We start from the raw sequence: 22,093 nt of genomic DNA, 5'->3' as shown, positions 1-22,093 counted from the left end.
AAGAACACTAGGGACTCAAAATTGATGTTATCTTTCCATCTCCCAAGACAAATTGATCACCTAACAAGCTATCCACACATTCATGTGTGGCAGCAATATATAGCACAGTGACTCTCAATGATTAGAGCAAGTATAATAGCAGGCTATAAACCAACTAAATGTTGATGTAAAGGAGAGAGGGGAGGAGAGAGTGAAGGTGGGTTGTAATCTTATAGCCAACTTGGGCACAAAAACCAAGTAACTCTGTGAGAAAGATATATGAATCCTGCATTAATGAGTAAGCTTAAAAAAAGACTATAAAAAAGCCTATAACTAGCTTGTTGGCTATATTATTAGCCTTGCTCTTAAACAGCATCAGTTACAACTGCATCTCACAAAGTTCTGTGTGTAGCACACTGGCCAGGTGCCCAAGTTGCCTGGCTTAATCAGAGAGAGGAGCTGAGCTTTCATGGTGAAAGGGAAAGGCAGGAGGGAGAGAAAGAAAGAGAAGCTGCTCACTTTCAAGAAGCAAAAGGCTGTACTAATTACTAAACAAATGGGTGTAAGAGTTCCACTGAGTAAAGCAAAAGGCAAAGGAAGGCTGATGAAGCAAGGAGGATGGCTGTTGCTTGACGCACTTTTCACGTCACGATTGACACAAGAACGAACTGAACGGTGCAATCTGGGCTTGTGAAGCACAAATGAGACTGGCAGAGACAGGAAGAGAATCAGAGAGAGATCAGGCATAAGATCTTGCGTTTCAGCCACCTGTAAGGGAATATTTTGAAGTTTCTGGTCTTAATATTTGTGTGATGAGATGCTGCATCTTTCAGATTCAGGACCACAATAGCTGAAGAGTAATCGAGCAACTGGATCATATAGTATAAACATGGTTACAACACCACTCTTGAGTGAAATTGTCGGATATGAATTATTACCTCCGTTTCATTCCATATTATAAGATTTTCTGGTCTTGCCTAGATTTATTTATGCGCTAATGAATCTAAATACATATACAAAACATATACATTGATACATAGATAAATCTAAGCAAACCTAGAAAGTCTTATAATATAGAACGGATGGAATAAAAAACATCATCTGTATGTATCTACGATCTTGAATAAACCCCATCATCAGTAAAACCATGGTGAATTGACAGTGCTGTTATCATCCATCCATCCCCATGTCTCTGAAACTCAACATTCTGGTCATCAGCCCTTCCGCTACCTCTGAATCTGGCGCAAACATTGCATGGGCGATGCCAACCACACCCGGGTTCTGACTGTTGAGCACCGAGAAAGTTGTCGCGAGGCTGAAACCATAGTTCATGATGAAATGAACCAAGCCTCTAGGGAAGATGAACACATCCCCCTCAGCAAGAGTCTTCTGAAACAGCTTTCCCCTGGTGTCAAAGAACCCTGCCACCACACTTCCACTGTGAACAAACATCATCTCTGATGCTCTTGGGTGAGAGTGGGGAAGGACCGCACCGCTGGGCGCGATGTCGGCCCTCGCCATTGACAAGCCAAGGGTGTTCAGGCCAGGGAACTCGGTGGCGGTGACGATGTTCACCGATGACCGGGCCATGTTTTCCAGGTCTCCAGCATGGTTGAGCAGCAATGTCTTGAAGTCAGAGGCCAGTATGGTGCTTGGGCTCTTGCAGAGGAAACCATTCATGAATAGCTTCCTTTCACCCTGGGGTGCCATAGGGCATACATCCTGAAGAGGAGGGCTATCTGATAGGATTTTGGGAGTAAAGAGACCAAGGAGAAGAATGTGTGAACATAGGACAGTGGAGAGCTTCATATCTTGGAATTGTTGGACACAAAGACAGTGAAGCATGATGAACATGGGGTTAAATAATGTGTTTGAGACAGGAGTGCAACCAAAGTCAGAAGTCTGAGTATAATGTGCTAAGATTCTTGGAGTTCACTACAGAAATTGCTTTGGATTGTGGGTAAAGAAGAGTATATATGTACAACTGCTTATAAATAAAAATCTAATACAGCTGTTGTACTTTGGAACAGCAGCAATAGTTCTGAATTCTGGTCCAATAGAACACTTGATTCTATGAAGTTTATATATGAGTTTAGTACAAATGGGGAAGAAAAACCAATACTGGTTTCCTTGGATATAATTTAACAAGACAATCCTAAACCGCCATATTAAACTTAGATACAGCATCTGAACTTCTACGTAGTTTCACCTTGCAATAGCATCTATCAGAAAGAGAAGAGCTTAAAGGCAGAAATAAGAGAGTAGCAAACTGAGCATCTGTTAAATGCCCCAAAAACAATGGCATGAAACAGACAGCATAGTTTACGGTAGTCATTGACCTCTGTGGCATCTTGGTCTGCATCTAACTCAACATGTTTTGTACTAGTAGCTCTTCACAGTGCAAATATGCAAGAAATTGTGATGGTCACATTCTTTTCCTAGTTTCCCCAAAGTTGGTATTTTCAGACAGTACTGAAGTCGGCTTACATTCCACATTAGCCTTTCCATTAGTAGACGGATTTTTAAGCTCTTCAGGAATAACAAGGGCAGAAGAATATTGCTTGATCCTCCACGAAATGAGAACGCTAGACATTATCCCAAGGACCGGGAACAAGTAAGAATATATTCGAGATTTCTCAGATCCTGTGGTCGAAGCCACTGCAGCTCCAGCAAGGCTAACAATCGAAACATTCTGTAGGATCATCGGTAAGCAACCAACTACTGTGGGAAGTAGAAAGTCTTTGAAAAACCCAACGTCGGTGGCAGATAGAGCATAGTTAATGATGTAGGAAGGCAGAGGAGAAAATCTAGCAAGTAGCACAAATTTCCAGCCATCACGTTCAACTCCTTTAACCACAACATGGAAGTACTTGTTACTCTTTAACCAATCCATTGCTGAAGTAAAGATTCTGAAAATTGCCCTGAAAATTTTAAGATAGATTAGCAAAGAGAGCCAGGACTAAAGGTATAATTAAGAAAGACTATAAGTTTCTTTTTAAGCAATAAAAAGGAAAATATAGTCTAGATGGTAACAGCACAAATCCATGGTTACAGCCCTACAGAAGCTGATGGACTATTTACAAATGAATGGACATAGAACAATTTCCCAATAAACACAGAGATGGGGAAATTACTTACTTTATCAAGATAAAACGATTGTGATCCAGGACATATAGTAGGATGTACATCCAGATCCCAGTACAGTTTTATAGACTTAGACTGGTTAACGTGATGATGCTATTGGGGCTGAAGAGACAATCAGTATAGTTAAATATGCACGGTCGCTTTTCAGTGTATCAATGTTCAGTATGGAACCAGCATAAGTGCAAGAGCTAACTAGCATGGCATCACCAGCCAAAATATAACATTCTAAATTTAGTTGTCAAGTTCATTTACCCAACCACGTAAGATGGGATTTTACTTTCTTTATTTAGCCAGGAAAAAAAAAGTTATCCAGGACATCAATCTGCAAAACAATCAAGTCATCAACATATAGTGGGCCTTATATCTAGATTCCTGCATAGTGTACACATCAAGATGTGTTAGAGCAAAGAGATTATGGTTTCTTATTAGCTGAAATTTGACCTCATTTATTGTCCATAATAAAAAGAAAGGTGTAAAAACGTCCACAGTGCATCCAACTTTCAAGAACAGAAGAACAAGCAGACCTGAAAAAGGTTATGTACATTGCAAAAGATGACAATATTTGGATTTGCTATAAAAAATCATGTTAGTGCTGAATGTTATGGCAATTAACAGACAGCCTATACAACATCAGCATCAGAAAGTGATGCTAAAAGATAACCATAGTCGCTATTAGTCAGCTTATGATTTTTCCTCACAACTAGATTAGCTGTGCACAAGCTGATAGTTAGTATTGTTGGAATATTCAAGTTTTTACCTAGATTTCATCAGAATAGAAAGGAAAAAGGGGATAATGTGAGTGCCTCAGGCCTGCTTTAGGCCTTTTAAACCCATGACGTGAGGGTTTCCCCTAGTTATCAAGCAGGGGTGAAGGGGGTGCCTTGCTCTACTGGCCACTCATCTTCCATGTGCGAGCTTACGTTGTGTGTTCAGGAGACATGGTGGAGGGGGCGGTGACCATTCCAGTCTTAAGGCTCAATATATGGAATCTTGCCATTCTTCCTGAGCTCTTGTGGTGAACTCCACCTTCTTCCCAAACTCAAACATGTGCACCAGCCATGCTGAGCACATGGTTATAAGGGGTGCTGCTGCTAGAAGCGTGATGTGGTTAGTCAATCCTGCAGCATGAAGGGTTGTGGTTGTGTGGCATGGCATGGCTTCTCTGTGTGTGTGCTGGTCATCTGCAAATTGGAGGAACTGATCATGTGTTTGCACGCAGTTGTGGTGGTCTAGACCAGGCACATTCGCATGTGCTTCGTGCTGCAACTTCATCTACCTTGGCTAGGTGATTAGGTCTTTTCTCTGGGTGGCATTCAACTGCCTCTCGGGATTGTGCGGTGGTGTACCACACCATGTTGTTAGCAGCAATGGTATCTCCATAAACCATCACTGGTGAATCCTCACATAGCAGCCCTGAATAGGTTTTCAAGAGCAGCGTCATCATTGACGTGCTTTGCCTTGATACTAGCAGCTGGTAGGTGTACTGTGAGTTGTTTGTTTACCCCTTTTTATTCTTGCAAAGTGACGTGCCTCATTCCGTATTGGGATGCTTGCATGATATATGTGGCAGGTTTTGGTAATAATTGCTCAGTGATGATGAATTAAGTCTTGAATGAGGTGTGTGGCAATTCGGCACTAGAGTAGAATCTCTAATTCATGATCTTACATGTATATGCTAGCTTAATGCGATGCCTGATCATTAGATCATTTCACTGATTTTTCTCCTGGGCTAAAATAATTACTGTTGACACATTGTCAATTACTGGCTAAAGCTGCTAGCAGTGTACCCTTGTGTTCTGTTCAAACCATTGAATCATTGTCCCTCTGGATCTCAAGTCCAAGTTCCCTTATCGTTCCTACTGCAGTAGTACATTATCTATTGCTGATTTACATAAGCACACTTGGAGGAAAAAAAAAGAGGTTAGACAGCTGAGTTGATTTTCATCTCGGTAGCTTCCGAATTTATGTATTCTGGCAATTCCTCAAAGAGGACGAATATTCTACAGAGTAGTTTATTTGCAATTTTTCAGTTCTAGAACCTACCAAACCACCGTTGATCAAAAAATGAAATGCAACAAATCTCAAATCTCCCTTAGATCGCGGTACTTCTTTAATCCCATAAGCACAGCACAGTCCAGTCAATATAAAGCAAAATCCCCACAAATCTACATGGAACAAGTAAAGAATCTTACAACTTTCTACTAGGACACAAGAAACCCCAAAGGACCAAAATGTCAGGTTTTTTCCTCTCAACTCATCCAAGATCATACTTTTTTCTCACTTTTTCCCTCAAAATTCTTGTCCAAATTGTCATGATCGATGCCAAACACACATTTTTGCCCCCTTCGGGGTTGCTAGATCAGGACACAGATACAGTATCTGTAGATCTCACGTCCTACAAACATTGATGACCGCGACGAAAACGAAACCAAAAAAAAAACGAAAACACGACGAGGGGAAGTAGAAATTCGTCCGTACCTCCCGATCCAGAAGGAGAGCGAGGCGCCGAGCACCTTGGCGGAGAAGACGCAGGCGACGCCCGGGAGGAACCCGAAGACGAGCGCGGCGGCGCCCTCGAAGAAGATGGCGTAGGGCGGGCACACCGCGAGCGTGAGCGCGTGCGCCGCCACGTACGCGGGCGCCGCCCAGGGCCCCAGCGCGTCCCTCCGCCTCCGGAACGCCGCCTCCCCGTCCCACCCGTACCTCCTCCCCGCCGCCACCGCCGCCGCCGCGCACGCGAACGCCACCGCCCCGCGCGCCCACCCCCTCCCCCTCGCCATCTCCGCTCGCCGCAGCGTCTCCCAGACTCCCACGTCCCACCCTCTCGCTCTCGCGGACTTGCGCGCGGCGCCGCGTTTTTTTTTTTTTTTGTATCCGGTCGGCGGCGGCGGCGTGCGGCGAGAAGAAGTGGGAGGTGGGGACACGTGGCCGCCGGGGGTGGGAGGTGACGTGGCTGGGGAGGCACGGGCGGTCGGATCTCGATCGGACGGTTCAAGATCGTGCCAGGCTGTCACTAGTGCGAACCGCGAACACGTGGAATGTTTTTTTTTTTTTTTGCAAAATTTGCTAGAGGATCGAAAAAACGCGTAATTAACCGATGGACACCATAAAATCATGAATTTGCTGTAGAGCACCATAAAAATATGATAATTAGCTGGTAGACACCCCGGCCATTATTTTATTTATTTCTAAGTCAAAAATTTTAAAAATAACGAGATTGTCCTCGGTGGTCAACTCGCTATGCCGACTGGGTCCGGTTAAATTAGATCCGGTCGGTCTAGGCGCCACACCACATCCAAACCCTAGCCTACAGAACGAGTGAGCCGATGGCAGCAGCGGCGACCCAGCTGCGGCGAGGACAGCGGCAACCCGGCCACCGAGGGTAATCTCGTTATTTTTAAATTTTTTAACTTAGAAATAAATAAAATAATGGCCGGAGTGTCTACTAGCTAATTATTACATTTTTATGCTGTCCTCCAGTAAATTTATGATCTTACAGTGTCCACTGACTAATTACTTGTTTTTTCGATGCAAATTTTTTTTCTAATCAACCGCGAGCGCGAGGAACCGGTAGTGGAGGTGGGCCCGGACTGGAGTGCGGTCATTGGGCCTAGAAATGTTTGGGCCCATGAAATGAGGTCTATCTTTAGTCCTAGGCTGCAAAAAAAAAATCAGTAAGGAGTTGGGCTTAATTAGGGGTCCATATAACTTGTAGCATGTTCACATATTGCAAACGGGTTCAAATATAATACGGAATATATAGGACACTATAGCGTATTTAGAATTAAAACAATATGATGATTATTTATCTAATGATTGCGGATATGACTATACGATTATATCAGTCAGAATCCTAAGTAATACATTTGATCCAAATTGAAAAACTTTTTGATATTGCCCAACCCTATGATTAATCTATATATGTATGGTTTTATATATTCATCAATATTCATTAGAATTCACATGAATCTAGACGATACTAAAAACACTTACATTCTAGAACAGAGAAGTAGAATTTTGCAGAGAATGCTTTTCTTAAAGAAAAATATTAACAGTATGCATAAGCAAATGCGTATTTACTAGTGTGAAAGAATCTAGTTGTGGTAAATTTGTTATCACATTATCCCTAGATTAATTGTGTTTACTGACTGTGGATAAATCTCTATTTGCTTTTTTTTTTCTGGTTGCTTTCCATACTGCACAGCGCATGATCGGCCTGCGTGGGCCAATGGAGGGCCGAATTTTGTGATTTGTGCAGTGGATAGCGACGGAATTTTGTGATTTCTGTTAGACAAGTATGACCTATTAGCATTGTGAATATCTAAAGCTTTTTTTAAGTGACGCTTCAAAGAAGACAACTCAAAATAAAACTCAAGATGACAACAATCTAATTAGTGATTTATAAAGATAATGGCTGGCACGCCTATGTTACTAGTTATAGGATCAAACTGACTGGCACGCCCGTGTTTTCTAGAAATTTAGGTCATGCACTGAAACGGTCTTAGATTGACTTTCAGGCCTTCGTGTATAATACATCATCAGTAAACTTTTGACGTCAACACTATGATACAAACTTTATCATATGTAGTTCAATATAATAACATAAATATGTAGTTTGTGATGGTTTTATTAAAGTACACATAATCTTGCAAATTTTAACCAACCATAAAAGATTTCAATGGTATAATGGTATAATAGGTTGTGAACAAACCACCAACTTCAAGGCTAACAAATTATATATCCACCTTCCATAAAAAATATGTCCAATTGAATATTTGCCTTTTAGGATAGGATTTGTTCAAACTTTTAAAACTGTGAGGGTTAATTACATGTCAAATGTTTAGTTTACAATAAAACCTAGCATATGTAGATTGATAGTCAATGTTTGAAAAGTTTAGATAAATGTTATTCTAAAAATAGAAAATATATGACCGTGGCTAACTCATAACATGCTTTTTTTTTCAAATAGCCGTACGTAGATATAATTGAAACATATAATTACAGAACCCGTGAAATAGTCTTGTTTTTAAAGGTAGTTATGATAACAGTCACACTCACAATATAAGATGTAAATAAAGAGCCCATTTGACATAACTATAGCTTCCAACTCTAACTTGATTAGAACCGGAGTTGTGCGCAAATGGTAAATATTCAGTATTTTTGGAACAGAGTTAGTAGAGTTGCTCATAAAAAATGAACTACATGTGTGGAGATGTTTTTTTTTCTACACAGCTCCACTTCACTCTAAAAGACCCACTCTCTAATTTACTCTCTAATTTAGTATTCTAATTATATAAACTCATCTGCTACTAAAACCACAAAGGTATTATTATCGACCTAGCACAGTGCACTCTTTTAGAAGTTCTGGAGCTGACCAAGTTAGCAAAACAGTTTTGAGTTACACTTTAGCTCCTGCAAGACATAGATCGTATTAAAGTAGAAGTTTTGAGTTAGGAGTTAGAATTTGGAGCCCAAAAACATGGCCAAAATCAAAGCCAAATCTTCAACAACCCCAAAATACACATGAAGATCAAAATCAAAACCCAAATCTCCAACAACCCAAAAAAACATAGATGAAAGTGACAAAGAAATGAAAGGGAAGGACTTAAGCATGAATATCATAGTAATCACTAAGACCAGTCTATATTTTATGAAGATGTAATACACATTAAATAAGGTATCATATTAGCAAAATTACTGACTTGACGAGATCATTAAATGAGTTTTATAATTATAAAATAAGAAAGTATTTTAACTTATCTGGTTTGATAACATAGGCCAACACTACAATCGTCTTCCCAAGCAGCTGCTCCTCCGGTCCTCCCTCCTGCAGGCTGCAGGCTGCAGGCTGCAGCCATCCCTCGCTGCCTCCCCCCTTCCCGCCAAGTGTCAGCCATGCGGGATCCACGTCGCCCCCTCCACCGCCTCCTGCTGCTGCTCCTCCTCCTCCACCACCTGCTCTTCCTCTCCTTTTCTGTCCCGGCAACGGCCACCGCCGCGCCGGCGCCAAGAACCGGCGGCATCGCGAGCCTCGCCGGAATGGTAAGCCCCTTGGCTCTCTCACCCTCCTGTCGCCCCCCTCTGACTAGTTCTTGGAATCCCAAACCGGTCCTACTGTTTTTTTTAATTGCATCCCCAATTCCCCCACCATGCTGTTGATTGCATCTCTGAACTTGCTGAAACTGCACAAGAATGTTCTTGGCATTTTGCGACTGCGTTATCATTCGGTGCACTTTAGAGATTTTTGTTGATCTTGTCAGGTCAAAGAAACCGGGGGCTGTGGATAGTGAGAGTCCTGACAATTAATATAGGTTGTTTTACCTGCTCTTGGTCTTGGACTTGCCGATTAGTAGATTACCCTAGTTTTGCTGCTGTGCTGAAATTTCCTGAGTTCAGGAGTAAGTTCAGGTGTCGTTTCTAAGATTGTTTGTCTAATGGCTGAAAATGTCCGGGTGCACCTGTGATTTTTGGCCACAACCAAGGGTTCATACAGATATAAACTTCTCCATTTAAGTTTTAACTATTTAGACTGATAATAGAAAGTATAATATTTGTTTAAAAGTTGATAACTCGGCGTTTATTCCTGTTCAGAGCCTCAATTCATGGCCGATTCACTTTGCCTAATGTCAGCCATTTGTAACTCTTCCTGTTGAAAGCACTGTTATGGCTACTTATTTGTTTTTATTTGAAACACAGGCGTGGCCAACAAAGTGCTCATGGTTACCCTTGCCAACCTGTGGGAAGAGCCACTCATATACTCTTGTCTCCAAATACCACAAGATTTGGAAGGCATGTTTGTTCTTTTTTGGATATTCAGTTTCTTTTCATTGCACCTTTGTTTTTTTGAGATATCAATTTGTCTGTTCATTTTCAGGATACAAAGGAAGCTGTTTCTGCAAAAGATGTTTTCAGAAAAGAACCAATTAGTGGTGTGATTGCCTTGAAGGGTTCCATGAAGTACTTTGATGCTGATTTTTTCAACGATTCAAAAGTATTTTCGAAATATTCTTTTAGTTTCCACAGCCAAGTAGTGCATTAATTTAATTTTTTGTGTGTCTACACTACCTATGTTCTGCTAGTTACGGGAGATGGAAGATGGTGCAAAAGAATTTAATGTACCTGCGTTTAGAGACAACCGGAAATTGGTAGCTGTGGAGAACGGTGGATTGCATAACCCATCTGCTCTGGTCTTCAAATCATCATGGAGTGATGAAAGCAAAATCAGTGAGAGAAAAAGATTTGACTACCCCCATAGTTCTTCAGTATATCGCCCTATTAAAGATGAAGATATTGCATTTATGTCGGTCAGTATTTTTAACTATCTTATCATACAGGCTACATACTTCAAATTAACTCCTCTCAATCCGCTCATCTTCGTGTCAGATAATTGAGCTCGGAGAGCTAATCAGGACAAAACAGTTAACATCACATGAACTTACTGATGTGTTCTTAAGGAGATTAAAGAGGTTAAGCCCATTTTTCTGTCTTCGTCATTTGTTTCATATGGACTTATAAGAGGCTCAAGAGTAGTATTATTTTGGTCATGTAACTCCTTTTAATAGGTATGGTCCTGTTATCAAATCCGTTATTACTGTCACTGATGATTTAGCATACCAACAAGCAAAAGAGGCAGATGACTTGCTGGAGCAAGGAAAATATCTTGGTACATAGCAAATCTGCTTTAGATCCACACAGATAATATCTCCTATCACTATATTCATGTAATCTTGATCTTGTTTTTGTCTATTGTCTCTGATATATTATGGCACATGTAGCTCACATGTGGAAATGATCCAAATTTTTTTTACATAATACACTATTGAAGCTTCTTGTTTGCAGTGCATTGTTATCCTGAAACCTGTGGAACATAATGTTAATTACTGGCATTTTCCGTAGATGAATCCATGTCTGTGACTGTGTTACAAGTGGGGATTCTCTCCTTTGTTTGCCTTTAAAAGTTTTCTCATCTATACCATTATTAGGGTACTGTTTTGGTCGAAGTCGTACTAGAAGCAAGTACATTGCATACCAATGTTATGGTCAACAGCAAAAATTGCATTAACAAATCTTTATTTTAGGTCCCTTGCATGGCATCCCATATGGCCTTAAAGATATAATTGCAGTGCCAGACTACAAGACTACTTGGGGCTCAAAAACTTTTGAGAACCAAGTTCTTGATATTGAAGCCTTTGTCTACAAAAGGTTTGTTTGTTCTCGGTTATGTACTTCGTGTTTGAGTAATGTTATAAAATCAATTCTAATTACTTCCTCTTTTGTGTATGCCATGTTCTTCAGACTGAAGTCTGCTGGCGCAGTCCTTGTAGCAAAACTTGTAACAGGTTCACTTGCCTACGATGATATATGGTTTGGGGGAAGAACAAGAAACCCCTGGAACATTGAGGAGTTTTCTACTGGGTCATCAGCAGGGCCAGCAGCTAGCACCTCTGCAGGTTAATTTCTACAGCCTATTTACATGTGTAAGAAGATGAATATATGCGCTCAAATACTCAACAAAGTATTTTTCATTGCACTAGGAATGGTTCCTTTTGCAATAGGTTCAGAAACTGCAGGTTCCATAACATATCCAGCCGCTAGATGTGGAGTAACTGCTTTGCGCCCAACATTTGGAACAGTTGCACGGACCGGCGTCATGAGCATTTCAGAGAGCTTGGTATTCCATGCAAAGTCTATGTTTCCCCAGTCATATCTAAGTCGATCTTTTGAACGATGATTATCTTGGTTTATATGGCAGGATAAACTTGGTCCTTTCTGCAGAAGTGCAATAGATTGTGCTGTCGTACTTGATGCAATTCGTGGCAAGGATGCTAGCGATCCTTCATCTCGTGAAGTTGCTATAGAGGATCCCTTTCATGTTGACATCACACAACTCACTGTTGGATATCTTGACAGTGCTGAGATGGAGGTAGTTGGGAGATTTTTCTGTACGCAATAGCCTAGTTATTTATATTACTCAATCCTGATTTCGTCAGATATGCTTAAAATTCTTATTGATTTCATCATATCAGGTTGTTAACGTTCTTTCGGCCAAGGGCGTTAAGCTTGTGCCTTTCAAGCTGAATTACACCGTCGAATCAGTCCAGTCCATTCTGAACATCACAATGGATGTTGACATGCTTGCACACTTTGACAACTGGCAACGTGAGGGACATGATGATGACTATGAAGCTCAAGACCAATGGCCGGTGGAGCTTCGCCGTGCACGGTTAATCCCAGCAGTAGACTATATGCAGGTGCTTTACTAAGCATATCCACCCCTCTCTTATACTTGCCTATCGGACTCGTCATCATTTGTATCCTTGTTCTTTTAATGAACAGGCGCAGCGAGCGCGGTGTAAACTGATAAAAGAAGTCAGAGAGAGCTTCACCGTCGACGCATTCATTGGCAATGTGACTGACTGGGAGCTCGTTTGCCTGGGAAACCTTGTGGGGATGCCGGTGGCCGTGGTGCCAACGGGCTTCAAGAGCATCGAGAACCCACCCGAAGCCGGCACGAGGAGAAGAACCACCGTGACCACAGGCATCTACGCTCCTCCTGACCATGACCACATTGTAAGTGCTTTCTGATCATCTCAGGACATCTTGTTAGATGGCACCAGTACCTTCAGAGTTCAGACCATAAAACCTTTTTTCTGTTGTGTTGGCGTGAAGAACAGTAGTGATGATGGCTTGTCGTTTTGATCCGTGTATCTTGCGCAGGCCCTAGCCCTGGCAATGGCGTACCAATCTGTCACCGACCACCACACACAGCGGCCACCGATCGACGATCTAGGCCCCGACGACAATGTACACCGGTAAGAAGCTGCCTGATTATTGAGTGATGATGGGGGCGTGTGCATCAGAGCTGAAGTTTCAGATCATCAAACCCAATGTGTTAGTTTCATCGAGAAAAATGAGATGTAGTAATATGACCTTGCAGAATCTGTCTCAGTTGCAAGTCATTTGGAGAAAGTAAAGGAAATGTTTATATATGTATACACAGCTTAGTGAAAAGATATGTATAGTCTAATGGTTGCAATGATCTAAGTAGAACTTAAGGTAATGAGTTTAAATCTTCATAGAAGCATGATAAATTTCAGGTTGGGTTATTTTGAGGGGCTAAGTTACTACCGGCAATATTTTGTCAATTTCACCGGGTAGTCATTGTCCTATCATTTGAAAATTTTAAAAATAAACATACATATATTTTTCTAGTGGTTTAAAAACTAAGGCTGAGTAATTAAAATACAAATAAAAAATATAAATAAAATGAGAATGCAACTAAATTAATTCTAAAATTTCAAATTACAAATCATACGAGCGAGACTAACAGTGTGAATGTGTGATTGTCAGTGCGCTTCCCGAACGGTCAGAATATGTTTTTATGTAGAAAGCTTCTCTAAAAAGTTAAATAAATAAATATTAAATTTAAATAAATATATTTCAAATTTTACAGTAATTAATAACTAATATACACTAATGACTTAGAGCAGGTATAATAACACACTATAAATCAGTTATAAATAAATATATTTTTAGAAGATAAGAGAAGAGAAACAAGAGTAACGAGCTATAGATTTGTAGCTAACTGTAGTACAGATTCTAAGACGCAAAATGTGTATGATAGGTAGGACTTGATATTAATAGTGTAAAATATGTTTCATAGGTAACTATTATATGAATTGGCTATTAGATTGACTATAGATGATTTAGAGCTAATAGTTAACTATACTATTAAATTTTCTCTTAGACTTGTTCTTATACATAGCGTATTTTCAGTTTTCTTTTCTCAACTTTTCCACTCACAATTCACAAACGGCTAAACGATGCATTTCTTTTTCCAAAACATTTATATATGCAAGTTTAATTTCAATTTTATAGTAATTAAGTTTAGCGCTTATACCAATAAATAGATGTCAAACAAATCAAATAATCTTTTACATTCCCTCTTACAACCGCAAAATAACACTCCCTAATATTCTTCTATGTGCCAACGACAAGCTCTAGCCAACCACACCTTCAAGCACTCCCCAAATTGAAATACAACCAAGGTAGATCTATCAACCATCTAATTAATTAATTAACTTAGGCTTCACCTGGTTTTTGGTTTTTTGCAGCTCACATCTTGTAAAAAAATGAACCATGCTATACACTAGCTACAAAATTACCCTGTATAATACACATCTGTATAGATTACTCCAGCATGGCCCTCTCTGCTGATTGACTATGCAGAATAGCACAGCTAATATAGACGGTGTGATGGGTGTTCTATATTGCACAAGTGGCAGGCCATAACCTACATAATTAATAATTAATTAATATAATTAAACAAATGTAGGTGATGGGATGGAGCAGATAATGGTGGCTGGAAGCCCGGATCCAAGGCCCCATCTTTGACTGTCAGGTCAAAACTCCCTGTGTGCTCAGCACTGCACTGCTTTGCTACCTTTCTAAGCCAAACAAGCCATTACAAATATAGATATAGTCTAGGGGCCCATTTGATTAATTAGTTGTTTAATTTACACTTTAATTTTTCAGCAGTGATGACTCCATGCTTGCTGCTCCGGGCGCCACGTGTGCAGTTAACTGCTATTCTCAAATGAAATTTTCTCATGCTCTCTGTTAGTTAGCACTCACACCCAACTGGCAGGTAGGCAGGGTCTCTGGTCCTTATTAGGCAAGCCCTGTTTAGCAGTACACCTAATCCAGAATTTGCCGACTCCTATCAAAAGTTTGAATTTCACACAAGGGTATGAAAATCAATGCCTGTAAAATTCAGAAATGAATAAGTACAGGAAAACTAAGACCGTGTTCAAACATAAGGTCGAAGCTTACCTTATTTTAGGCAATTCGGATTCTCTGATTTGGTTGGGAAAAGTTATAAAAACACACAGTAAAATGAGTCTGGTGCTACAACACTCTACAGTTTAACAGTGTAGCATATACATTATTTATTGTCACTGCAGCGATCGATCCCGCGCGTTCGTTGCGAATCGAACGACTAAAAATACTCTCAAAGTCACGACACCGTTCCTCTCTAATTTTTCTCGACAAAGGTAGAGAATCTCAATTGTATTTTGAGGCCTTGTGTCCCTCGGTTCCAGGGCGGCACGAGTAACGACCAACCGAGTGGGGGTATTTAACTTTTTGCCACTTTTGAAATTGGATGATAACAGATTTATTATAACATGTGAGCCTTCATATATCTATGACATATAGATCCAGTAACAAATCTATTATAACCAAATACAAGAGTGACAAAAAGTTAATTATTCCGGTGGTCGTCGCCACTCCTCCCATCCACCCAAGCAGCTGCCAACAGAGCAGGGCGAGTGCAAGGAGGGCAGTAGCGCGCGGGGCTCCCTTCTTCCTCTCGTGGTCACTATGGCCGCTTGGAGAGAGGTTTCGAGTGGTGGTCACCGGTGGCCAAATCTAGCACCGTCTAGGTTAAAAAATCATCCGATACGGTGGTCTAGCACCACCTCGATTTTTTACGGTTTGGTTGTGTGCTGGGATAGGAAATTACTGATGAAAGCTTGATGATTGTTCCTCATTTTGATGATGTTGATGCCCTTTGGAGGCATCCTTATGGCATTTGTCCCCTCTTCTCTCACACCAGGCTCGGGAGAAATGCTACAAGCCATAAACACTTAATTAATTTTTAATAACAATAGTTATGAACCTGAGAAATAAATTATTTAATTTTCTAAAGAAACTTATATTAGTTCCAAAAAACATGGCCACGAAGTAGCTCAGACCAGAAGTCCAAACAAACACTCACTTTAGCTTCTTTGCAATCTAGATTCACAATACTCACCGTATGTTTCCTTTAATGTCTAATCTTTTCCATCAAAGTACTCCTTCTGTTTCATATGGTAAGAACTTTTATCTATATCTAAATTCATCTTTTGATTAATGTGTATTGTTTACATATATATCTAAATTTATTAACAATTTAATCAATGGTAAAAAGTCTTACATTATACAATAAAGATAGTACATCTTACTAACATGAGCCTACCTGCCATTGACATATACCAGTAGCTACTAGTTCATAAATAGCTAATCGCCCACTCCTAGTTCATAAATAGCTCAATCTCTTAATAATGGATGAGTTCAACGCAAGCAAAGGGGAAGTCTTATTGCATCCAGAGCAAGCACCAGCTTTGACCGGCTCATTAGCACACTCAATTAGTGCACATGATTCCCGGTTCCCTCCCTGTCAAACGGCACACCACCACACCCAAGTCGCCACGTGTAAATATAGTCAAAACTAATCCAACACAAATCTTCTATCTAAAATATTTCGTGCGAAAATTCACCGCCACAAAAAGCCATCGGCCGCGTTCTTTTTCACTGGATGGGTGGTGTTAGTTTTATCCAGCGTGCAAAAGTATTAATAGATTAATATATGATTAATTAATTATTAATTATATAAAATTATAAATGGATCAATATGATATTTTTAAAGAAATTTTCTTATATAATTTTTTTAAAAAAATACACCGTTTAACATTTTGAAAAACGTGTATGTAAAAAACGAGGAATCCTTGGGTTGGAAAGGAGGGGCCAAGCGCAGCCCTCGTCTTCTACCTTATACGGTGATTGTTTGTTTGGTCTTTTTTTTTCAGTATATATTTTTAAATAAAAAATTATGAATAAAAATCCATATATATATATATATATATGAATGATCTAAAAGTCGTATATAAAATAAACTTTAAGAAAAAATCTAAAAATTTAGTACAATGGGTACCGAGATGACCCTGGATCCACGTGTCATCGCATAACAAAATAGCCCTAGGGTCCCCTAGGTCACACTTACTCCGTTAGTCTCAACATTGACAGGCTGGGGACCGGGCCCCACCTGCCGGCACTCTCACCTCTCTCTCTCTCTCTCACACACACACCGAATTCTAATCAAAAAAATAAAAAGCAAAGGGGGATCATGATAGTGTCACGGCTTTGACCGGCGACCGCCATTAGGCGAGCCCTAATCAAAGCGGGATTAGCGATCAGGGCGTGTGATTAGCGCCCCGGATTTAGATCTGAATCGGAGCCGGCGATCAGTGAGTGAGTGAGCTGGAAGGAGTAGTATCATATTATTGTGCCCGAATTTTTCTGATTTGTTTGCCTCGGAGAACGTGCTCTCCTCCTCCTCCTCTCTCTCTTTTTTAAATTTCCTTCTTTTTTTTTTCAAATCTTGGCTTTAATTTTGACCCTGGTCAAACTGCTCCCATCTCGACATCTCATCGAACCACACGCGGTCACATGCCACACATGCGTTTCAGTGCACAGTGACCGACCAAAAAGTAATTACTGTAGACTTTGGTAAAAAAAAGTTACTACATGGCTAACAAAAAATACTCAAAATTTAAATTTTTAGTTCTAAATTTAAAGTTAGTTTAGGAGTTTCTTAGTCAAGAGTTTATTTTTCGTTCCAGGCTAGTAAAAAGAACAAAAAATAGTCTCTTGGTACTAATCGGGAATAATAAGATTACGTAATGCGTAGCGGCATATTCGAATATGCCTCTCTTTTGATCCGCTTGGAAACGCTGGTTAATTACGTAGTACGTGGTTTACACCGTAGTGATTTGGACCTCCTTTTCTAACTTTCAATTTTTTGGGTTCCTTTTGCCTAACGACCGCCTGTCATGATGAGCATTTTTGACTGGATTTGTATTCGAATTCGGTTATTCCGGCTGACTTTGCTTCGGTAAAACGGCATCTGAAAATTCGTGCGTGCCTTGAAAATCTTGAATGCGGTGCTGGACTGTAGTTTTGACCAAAGCTTGTGCTACGTGCGGTTTTTTGGTTTAAAATTCGTGGATGGATGGATGCAGAGATCTCGGTGTGTGAGTGTGTGAGTGTGCACTGCTCCATCAAACGGTTTTGTCAAAGCTGAATTCGAACTTGATTTGAAATCACAATGCACGAACATGTCTACGAAATTTTCAATTTTATACAGGATCCTCACAAATGAATCAGTTCAATTTTCACGAAATTCATCAAAAAGAGAACCATCAATTCCCGCGAAATTTCTTCAAAAATCCTTCCTTCCGAGCAAGCTAGAAGATATTTTAAATCATTTTGGGCTTTTGGGATACCACTGCCGCACACAGGATGTGAAATGGAGAGAAGCAGTTTAAACTTGCTTTAAAGTTTTTTAAAAACAAAACCAGAAACTGAGAAGGGGAAAGCAAAAAGTGAGGAGAAATTTTGCCTGCCACCATCCATCTTTGCCTCCTTTTTCTCATTTTTTTTCTGATCAGAATGCAACGAAAATCCATTTACAAATTAGCACCAAGACAAAACTTTTTTTCTGTAATTACAAATGCGGGCACAGGCGAAGCTGTGCCGTCGCCTAAACCAGAGCTGGATCGAGATTAATGCCTTAATCACCCCCCTTAATTACCCCCTAATTAGGTTTTGGTCTAGCCGGAGCACGCCACCGCGCTGCCATTGCCGCAGACGAGGGTGGTGGTGGTGGTGGTGGTGGTGGTGGTGGTGGGTGGGTCTCGCCGGCGGCGGCTGCCGAGCCTGCCGAGGAAGGGGAGGCCTCGACCCTTTCTTCTGGTGGTGGCGGTGGCGGTGGTGTCGTCCACGGTGGTGGTGGCGGCGGCGGCGGCGGCGACGACTTCTTGGATGGTCTCCAGCTTGGGTGACCACCGGCGCGCCTTGCTGTACCCGACGAGCTCCTCGTACTCCTTCTCCAGCTTCTTGTCGCCGCGCAGCACGGGCGGGTCGGTCGCCTTGCCGCCGCCGCCGCCGTCGGCGGCGGCGGAGTCGTCGACGAGGAGGAAGTCGTCGGAGAACTTGATCTGGAGCGTGCCGGAGGCGGTGCGGAGGAGCTCGAAGGGGCGCTGCTTCTTGCCGCCGGCGGCGCCGGCGCCGCGGGCGGACGGGGTGGAGGCGGAGAGGAGCAGCAGCAGCGAGGAGGCGAGGGAGACGAAGGAGAGGACGGAGTGGAAGAGGTGCGCCGGGAGGAGGAAGTAGGCCTGCCCGGGCTGCAGCTCCTCGCCGGGCGCCACCGCGGGGATCTTCTCCCCGATGAGCAGCGCGTCGGCGCGGCACACCAGGTGCCTCGGGTGCTGCTGCATCAGCTCCCTCGCCGTCACCGCCCTCCTGTACGTCCTCACCCTCCCGTCGCTCCCCACCAGCCTCACCACCGCCGCCTCCTCCTCCCGCTGCTTCTTCCCCTCCTCCTCCCGCGGCGGGGACGGGCACGGCGACGGCGCGGCGGTCGGCTGCGGGAAGCAGGACGGCGCAGACGAGTGCAGGGACACGAGAGACCTCCACTGCTTCATGGCGATGGCGGCGGCGGCGGCGACGGACGCCGGCGAGGTGGCGGTGGCGGTGGAGGTTGGGGGAGAGATGCGTGTGGTGTGGGAGGAGGTGGGTATAAGAGAGAGGGGGGAGGGGAGAGGGGGTGGAGGTGGGGCCCACATGGGGGTGGCAGGTTTGACACTTTGACTGGCAGTTTTTTTTTTCTTTTCTTTTGGATCTTAGCGTGGCTCGTCACTACAGCTTGGCATCTCTTTATTTAATTTTTGTTGTGCCCTTTTTCCCAGCTATAAATAAATAATTATTGTATATAAATATAAATATAAATTAATAGATAGATAGATATGTTAAAAGATGCAGGCGGTGTCAGAGGGTGGGGCCCACTTCGAGGCGTGCATAAGGTTTGGGGAGGGACTTGCCAAGTGTGACCGTGGACTACGTGGGGATGAGTCGAGCGTGCGTGCGGGCCAACGTGACAACTAGTAGCATTTTGGCTACGAGTACCACGCTGAGTGTGTGACACACGAGGCTAGGAAAAAGGTCGCAGCGGAGTAGCATTTTGGCTGCGTTTTGTTCTCGTAGCCGAAAGATAAAATTTTGTAATAGTTATTAGTTATATAAACAAAAGAAATAATTATTAAAATGTTAAAAGTCTACTTTAGAAATACAATATGATAAAGTTTTAAATAGAAACTTTAAAACAAGCATACCATTTAGCAAAACATATCATTTAGCGGTTTGAGTAGCCGCCGTTATTAATTAATTATTAGTTAGAAAAACTTAGAAAATAAATTGATATGATTTCTTTAACATAATGTTTCCATAAATTTCTAGAGAAAGGCATATGAAAAATGAGATGATATAAGTTGGAAAGAAGAGATAAAGAATGTGGCCATTTCCTTTAGTTATGTTTCTTCTGTTATTATTATTATGTCACTAATAAATATATCATATTCTCCTGGTTCCATATATAAGATATCTCGTAATGACATAGGATATGAGCTAGTTCTTCTCCAGGTTCAGGGACGCAATGTGCCTTGTGGTTGTGATCGGTTAGTAACTCAGTACTAACCTCAAGATTGTGTAGCATGTCCGGTAGTGGTTTTGTGTGTGTAGGACTATAGGGGTTTTTTTATGCAGGTTGTGTGGTTGCTTTAAGGGCGAGGAACCGATTTAAAGAGTAACGAATGGTTTATATAAGATTTGACTAAAGTAAATATTATCGTGGATCGCTAGATTGTCCTTATGACTTCTCGATGAAGTGTGGTAAAGAAATTATTAAAATTGCCGATATGCTACTCAAGGAATTAATCGATGATTGGAGTGTATTTTAGAGGCTAGCGAAAGTAATATTATCGTGGAGCACTTAATTGATAAGAAAACTTTTCGATAACATGTGGTCAAGAAAATACTGAAGTTACATTTGTGCAATAGAATCAAGCTATTGATGAAAAAATAACCACTACAATTGGTTGTCTAGCTAGTTGCCTACATTTGTTGAACAATTTGGTGTCTTGTTAAATTAATATTACCATGGAGCTCTGAGAGCTTGCTAAAGTGTGGCATGTATATTTTTTTTTGGGCATTTGTTGTACTGCGTTTGAAATTAACAATAGTGCAACAAATAATTGTAGCGCTTGGCTAAAGTAATATTGTCACATAGGACTTGATTTAGTGAACACCATTAACTTTGTTGATGGCATAGTGAACTTAACCAAGAAGCAAAACCGCTAGATTGATAAGAATTGGTAAAGTTATACTTGTGCAATGAAATCAAGTCATTGTGGTGTCCAATTCAAAGTAATATTGCCGTAGAACACTTGGAACCAACTCAAGTGTCCCATGCGATTTTAGAAGTTAGCCAAAGTAGTATTGTTGTGAAATCAAATTATGGTTGCATGCATCTGTGCCATGGAGTCAAATCATTTGATGAAAAAAAAAACTCTAGCTACACATCGGTTGCAAGGAAATCAAGTCATTGTGATAGACATTGGTGTCTGGTTAAAGTAATATTGTTGTAGAGTTATAAGAAACGACTAAATAGTGGAGTTTTAACATTTAGGGTTAAAGTAATTTTGTACATTTGTAGAGCTCTTGAAACTGACTATATTGCGACGATGATTTTATCATAGGGCTAAAATAATATTATCGTAAGGCACTCGATTCTCCAACGATAAACCTTCTTGATGGCATGCTAAACTTTGCCAGGAAGCAAAGTTGCTAGCTAGGTTGACCAAAAAAAATGTTGAATGTAAGCTTTTGCTATGGAATCAAGTCGTTGATTTGCAAGAGTTTTATGTCCGTAAAAAACCAAAAAGATACATTCGGATTATCCCATTCTTCTTAATTCTCTTATGGAAATACCTCTCACTCCTACAATCCTATGATATATTTATTCCATCCGGTTTTTTATTTGACACGGTTGACTTTTGGATTTATATTTAACATTCGTCTTATTTAAAATTTACATAATTATTAATTTTTTTCTTATGATTTTATTTATTACTAAAGAAATTTTAAGAATGTCATATAAATTTACATATTTACATAAAAGTTTTTGACTAAGACGAAAGATTATAGATCTAAAAATCAACGGTGTCAAATAAAGTTTTTAATAGTAAACCCGTTACAAATTACAGTGACTACAAACGATCCTTGCATTCAGATAAATAAATTAAGAAGGTATATA

General features: G+C 41.0%; 4 protein-coding genes across 4 annotated transcripts; 1 reads left to right on the top strand and 3 right to left on the bottom strand.

Annotated features, from left to right (window-relative positions):
• Nucleotides 1-1,008: 1,008 nt before the first annotated feature.
• Nucleotides 1,009-1,841, bottom strand: LOC121053194 (germin-like protein 11-1). Its single transcript, XM_040529114.1, has one exon. The coding sequence runs from the start codon at nucleotides 1,831-1,833 to the stop codon at nucleotides 1,150-1,152; it is 684 nt and encodes a 227-aa protein (XP_040385048.1). The 5' UTR covers nucleotides 1,834-1,841; the 3' UTR covers nucleotides 1,009-1,149.
• Nucleotides 1,842-1,913: 72 nt separating this feature from the next.
• LOC102701308 lies at nucleotides 1,914-5,977 on the bottom strand. Its single transcript, XM_006662906.3, has 2 exons — nucleotides 5,602-5,977; nucleotides 1,914-2,900 (listed from the first exon to the last, which is right to left on the bottom strand). The coding sequence occupies exons 1-2, from the start codon at nucleotides 5,901-5,903 to the stop codon at nucleotides 2,405-2,407; spliced, it is 798 nt and encodes a 265-aa protein (XP_006662969.3). The 5' UTR covers nucleotides 5,904-5,977; the 3' UTR covers nucleotides 1,914-2,404.
• A 2,286-nt stretch (nucleotides 5,978-8,263) lies between these two features.
• LOC102708755 (glutamyl-tRNA(Gln) amidotransferase subunit A) lies at nucleotides 8,264-13,272 on the top strand. Its single transcript, XM_040528552.1, has 14 exons — nucleotides 8,264-8,277; nucleotides 8,901-9,165; nucleotides 9,820-9,912; nucleotides 9,998-10,114; nucleotides 10,203-10,427; nucleotides 10,507-10,589; nucleotides 10,686-10,786; nucleotides 11,202-11,325; nucleotides 11,419-11,573; nucleotides 11,658-11,794; nucleotides 11,876-12,046; nucleotides 12,150-12,374; nucleotides 12,460-12,693; nucleotides 12,841-13,272. Exons 1-14 carry the CDS (start codon nucleotides 8,264-8,266, stop codon nucleotides 12,937-12,939), a joined length of 2,043 nt encoding a protein of 680 aa, XP_040384486.1. The 3' UTR covers nucleotides 12,940-13,272.
• A 5,073-nt stretch (nucleotides 13,273-18,345) lies between these two features.
• LOC121055790 lies at nucleotides 18,346-19,472 on the bottom strand. Its single transcript, XM_040529050.1, has one exon. It carries the CDS (start codon nucleotides 19,425-19,427, stop codon nucleotides 18,555-18,557), a length of 873 nt encoding a protein of 290 aa, XP_040384984.1. The 5' UTR covers nucleotides 19,428-19,472; the 3' UTR covers nucleotides 18,346-18,554.
• Between the last annotated feature and the right edge of the window lie 2,621 nt (nucleotides 19,473-22,093).

Source organism: Oryza brachyantha, chromosome 11, assembly GCF_000231095.2.
Source record: "Oryza brachyantha chromosome 11, ObraRS2, whole genome shotgun sequence".
Lineage (NCBI taxonomy): Eukaryota > Viridiplantae > Streptophyta > Magnoliopsida > Poales > Poaceae > Oryza > Oryza brachyantha.
The sequence above is the reverse complement of the archived record's forward strand: the minus strand, read 5'-3'. Positions and strand labels throughout refer to the sequence as shown.

Bases quoted from the DNA above. Each gene is read 5' to 3' on its own strand.
- LOC102701308 (XM_006662906.3), bottom strand. From the start codon at position 5,903: ATGGCGAGGGGGAGGGGGTGGGCGCGCGGGGCGGTGGCGTTCGCGTGC. The intron at 2,901-5,601 runs GTACGGACGAAT...TAAAATTTTCAG, and splicing joins CTCTCCTTCTGGATCGGGAG to GGCAATTTTCAGAATCTTTA.
- LOC121055790 (XM_040529050.1), bottom strand. From the start codon at position 19,427: ATGAAGCAGTGGAGGTCTCTCGTGTCCCTGCACTCGTCTGCGCCGTCC.
- LOC102708755 (XM_040528552.1), top strand. The intron at 10,787-11,201 runs GTACATAGCAAA...TCTTTATTTTAG, and splicing joins GGAGCAAGGAAAATATCTTG to GTCCCTTGCATGGCATCCCA. The intron at 12,694-12,840 runs GTAAGTGCTTTC...TATCTTGCGCAG, and splicing joins CTCCTGACCATGACCACATT to GCCCTAGCCCTGGCAATGGC.
- LOC121053194 (XM_040529114.1), bottom strand. From the start codon at position 1,833: ATGTTCATCATGCTTCACTGTCTTTGTGTCCAACAATTCCAAGATATG.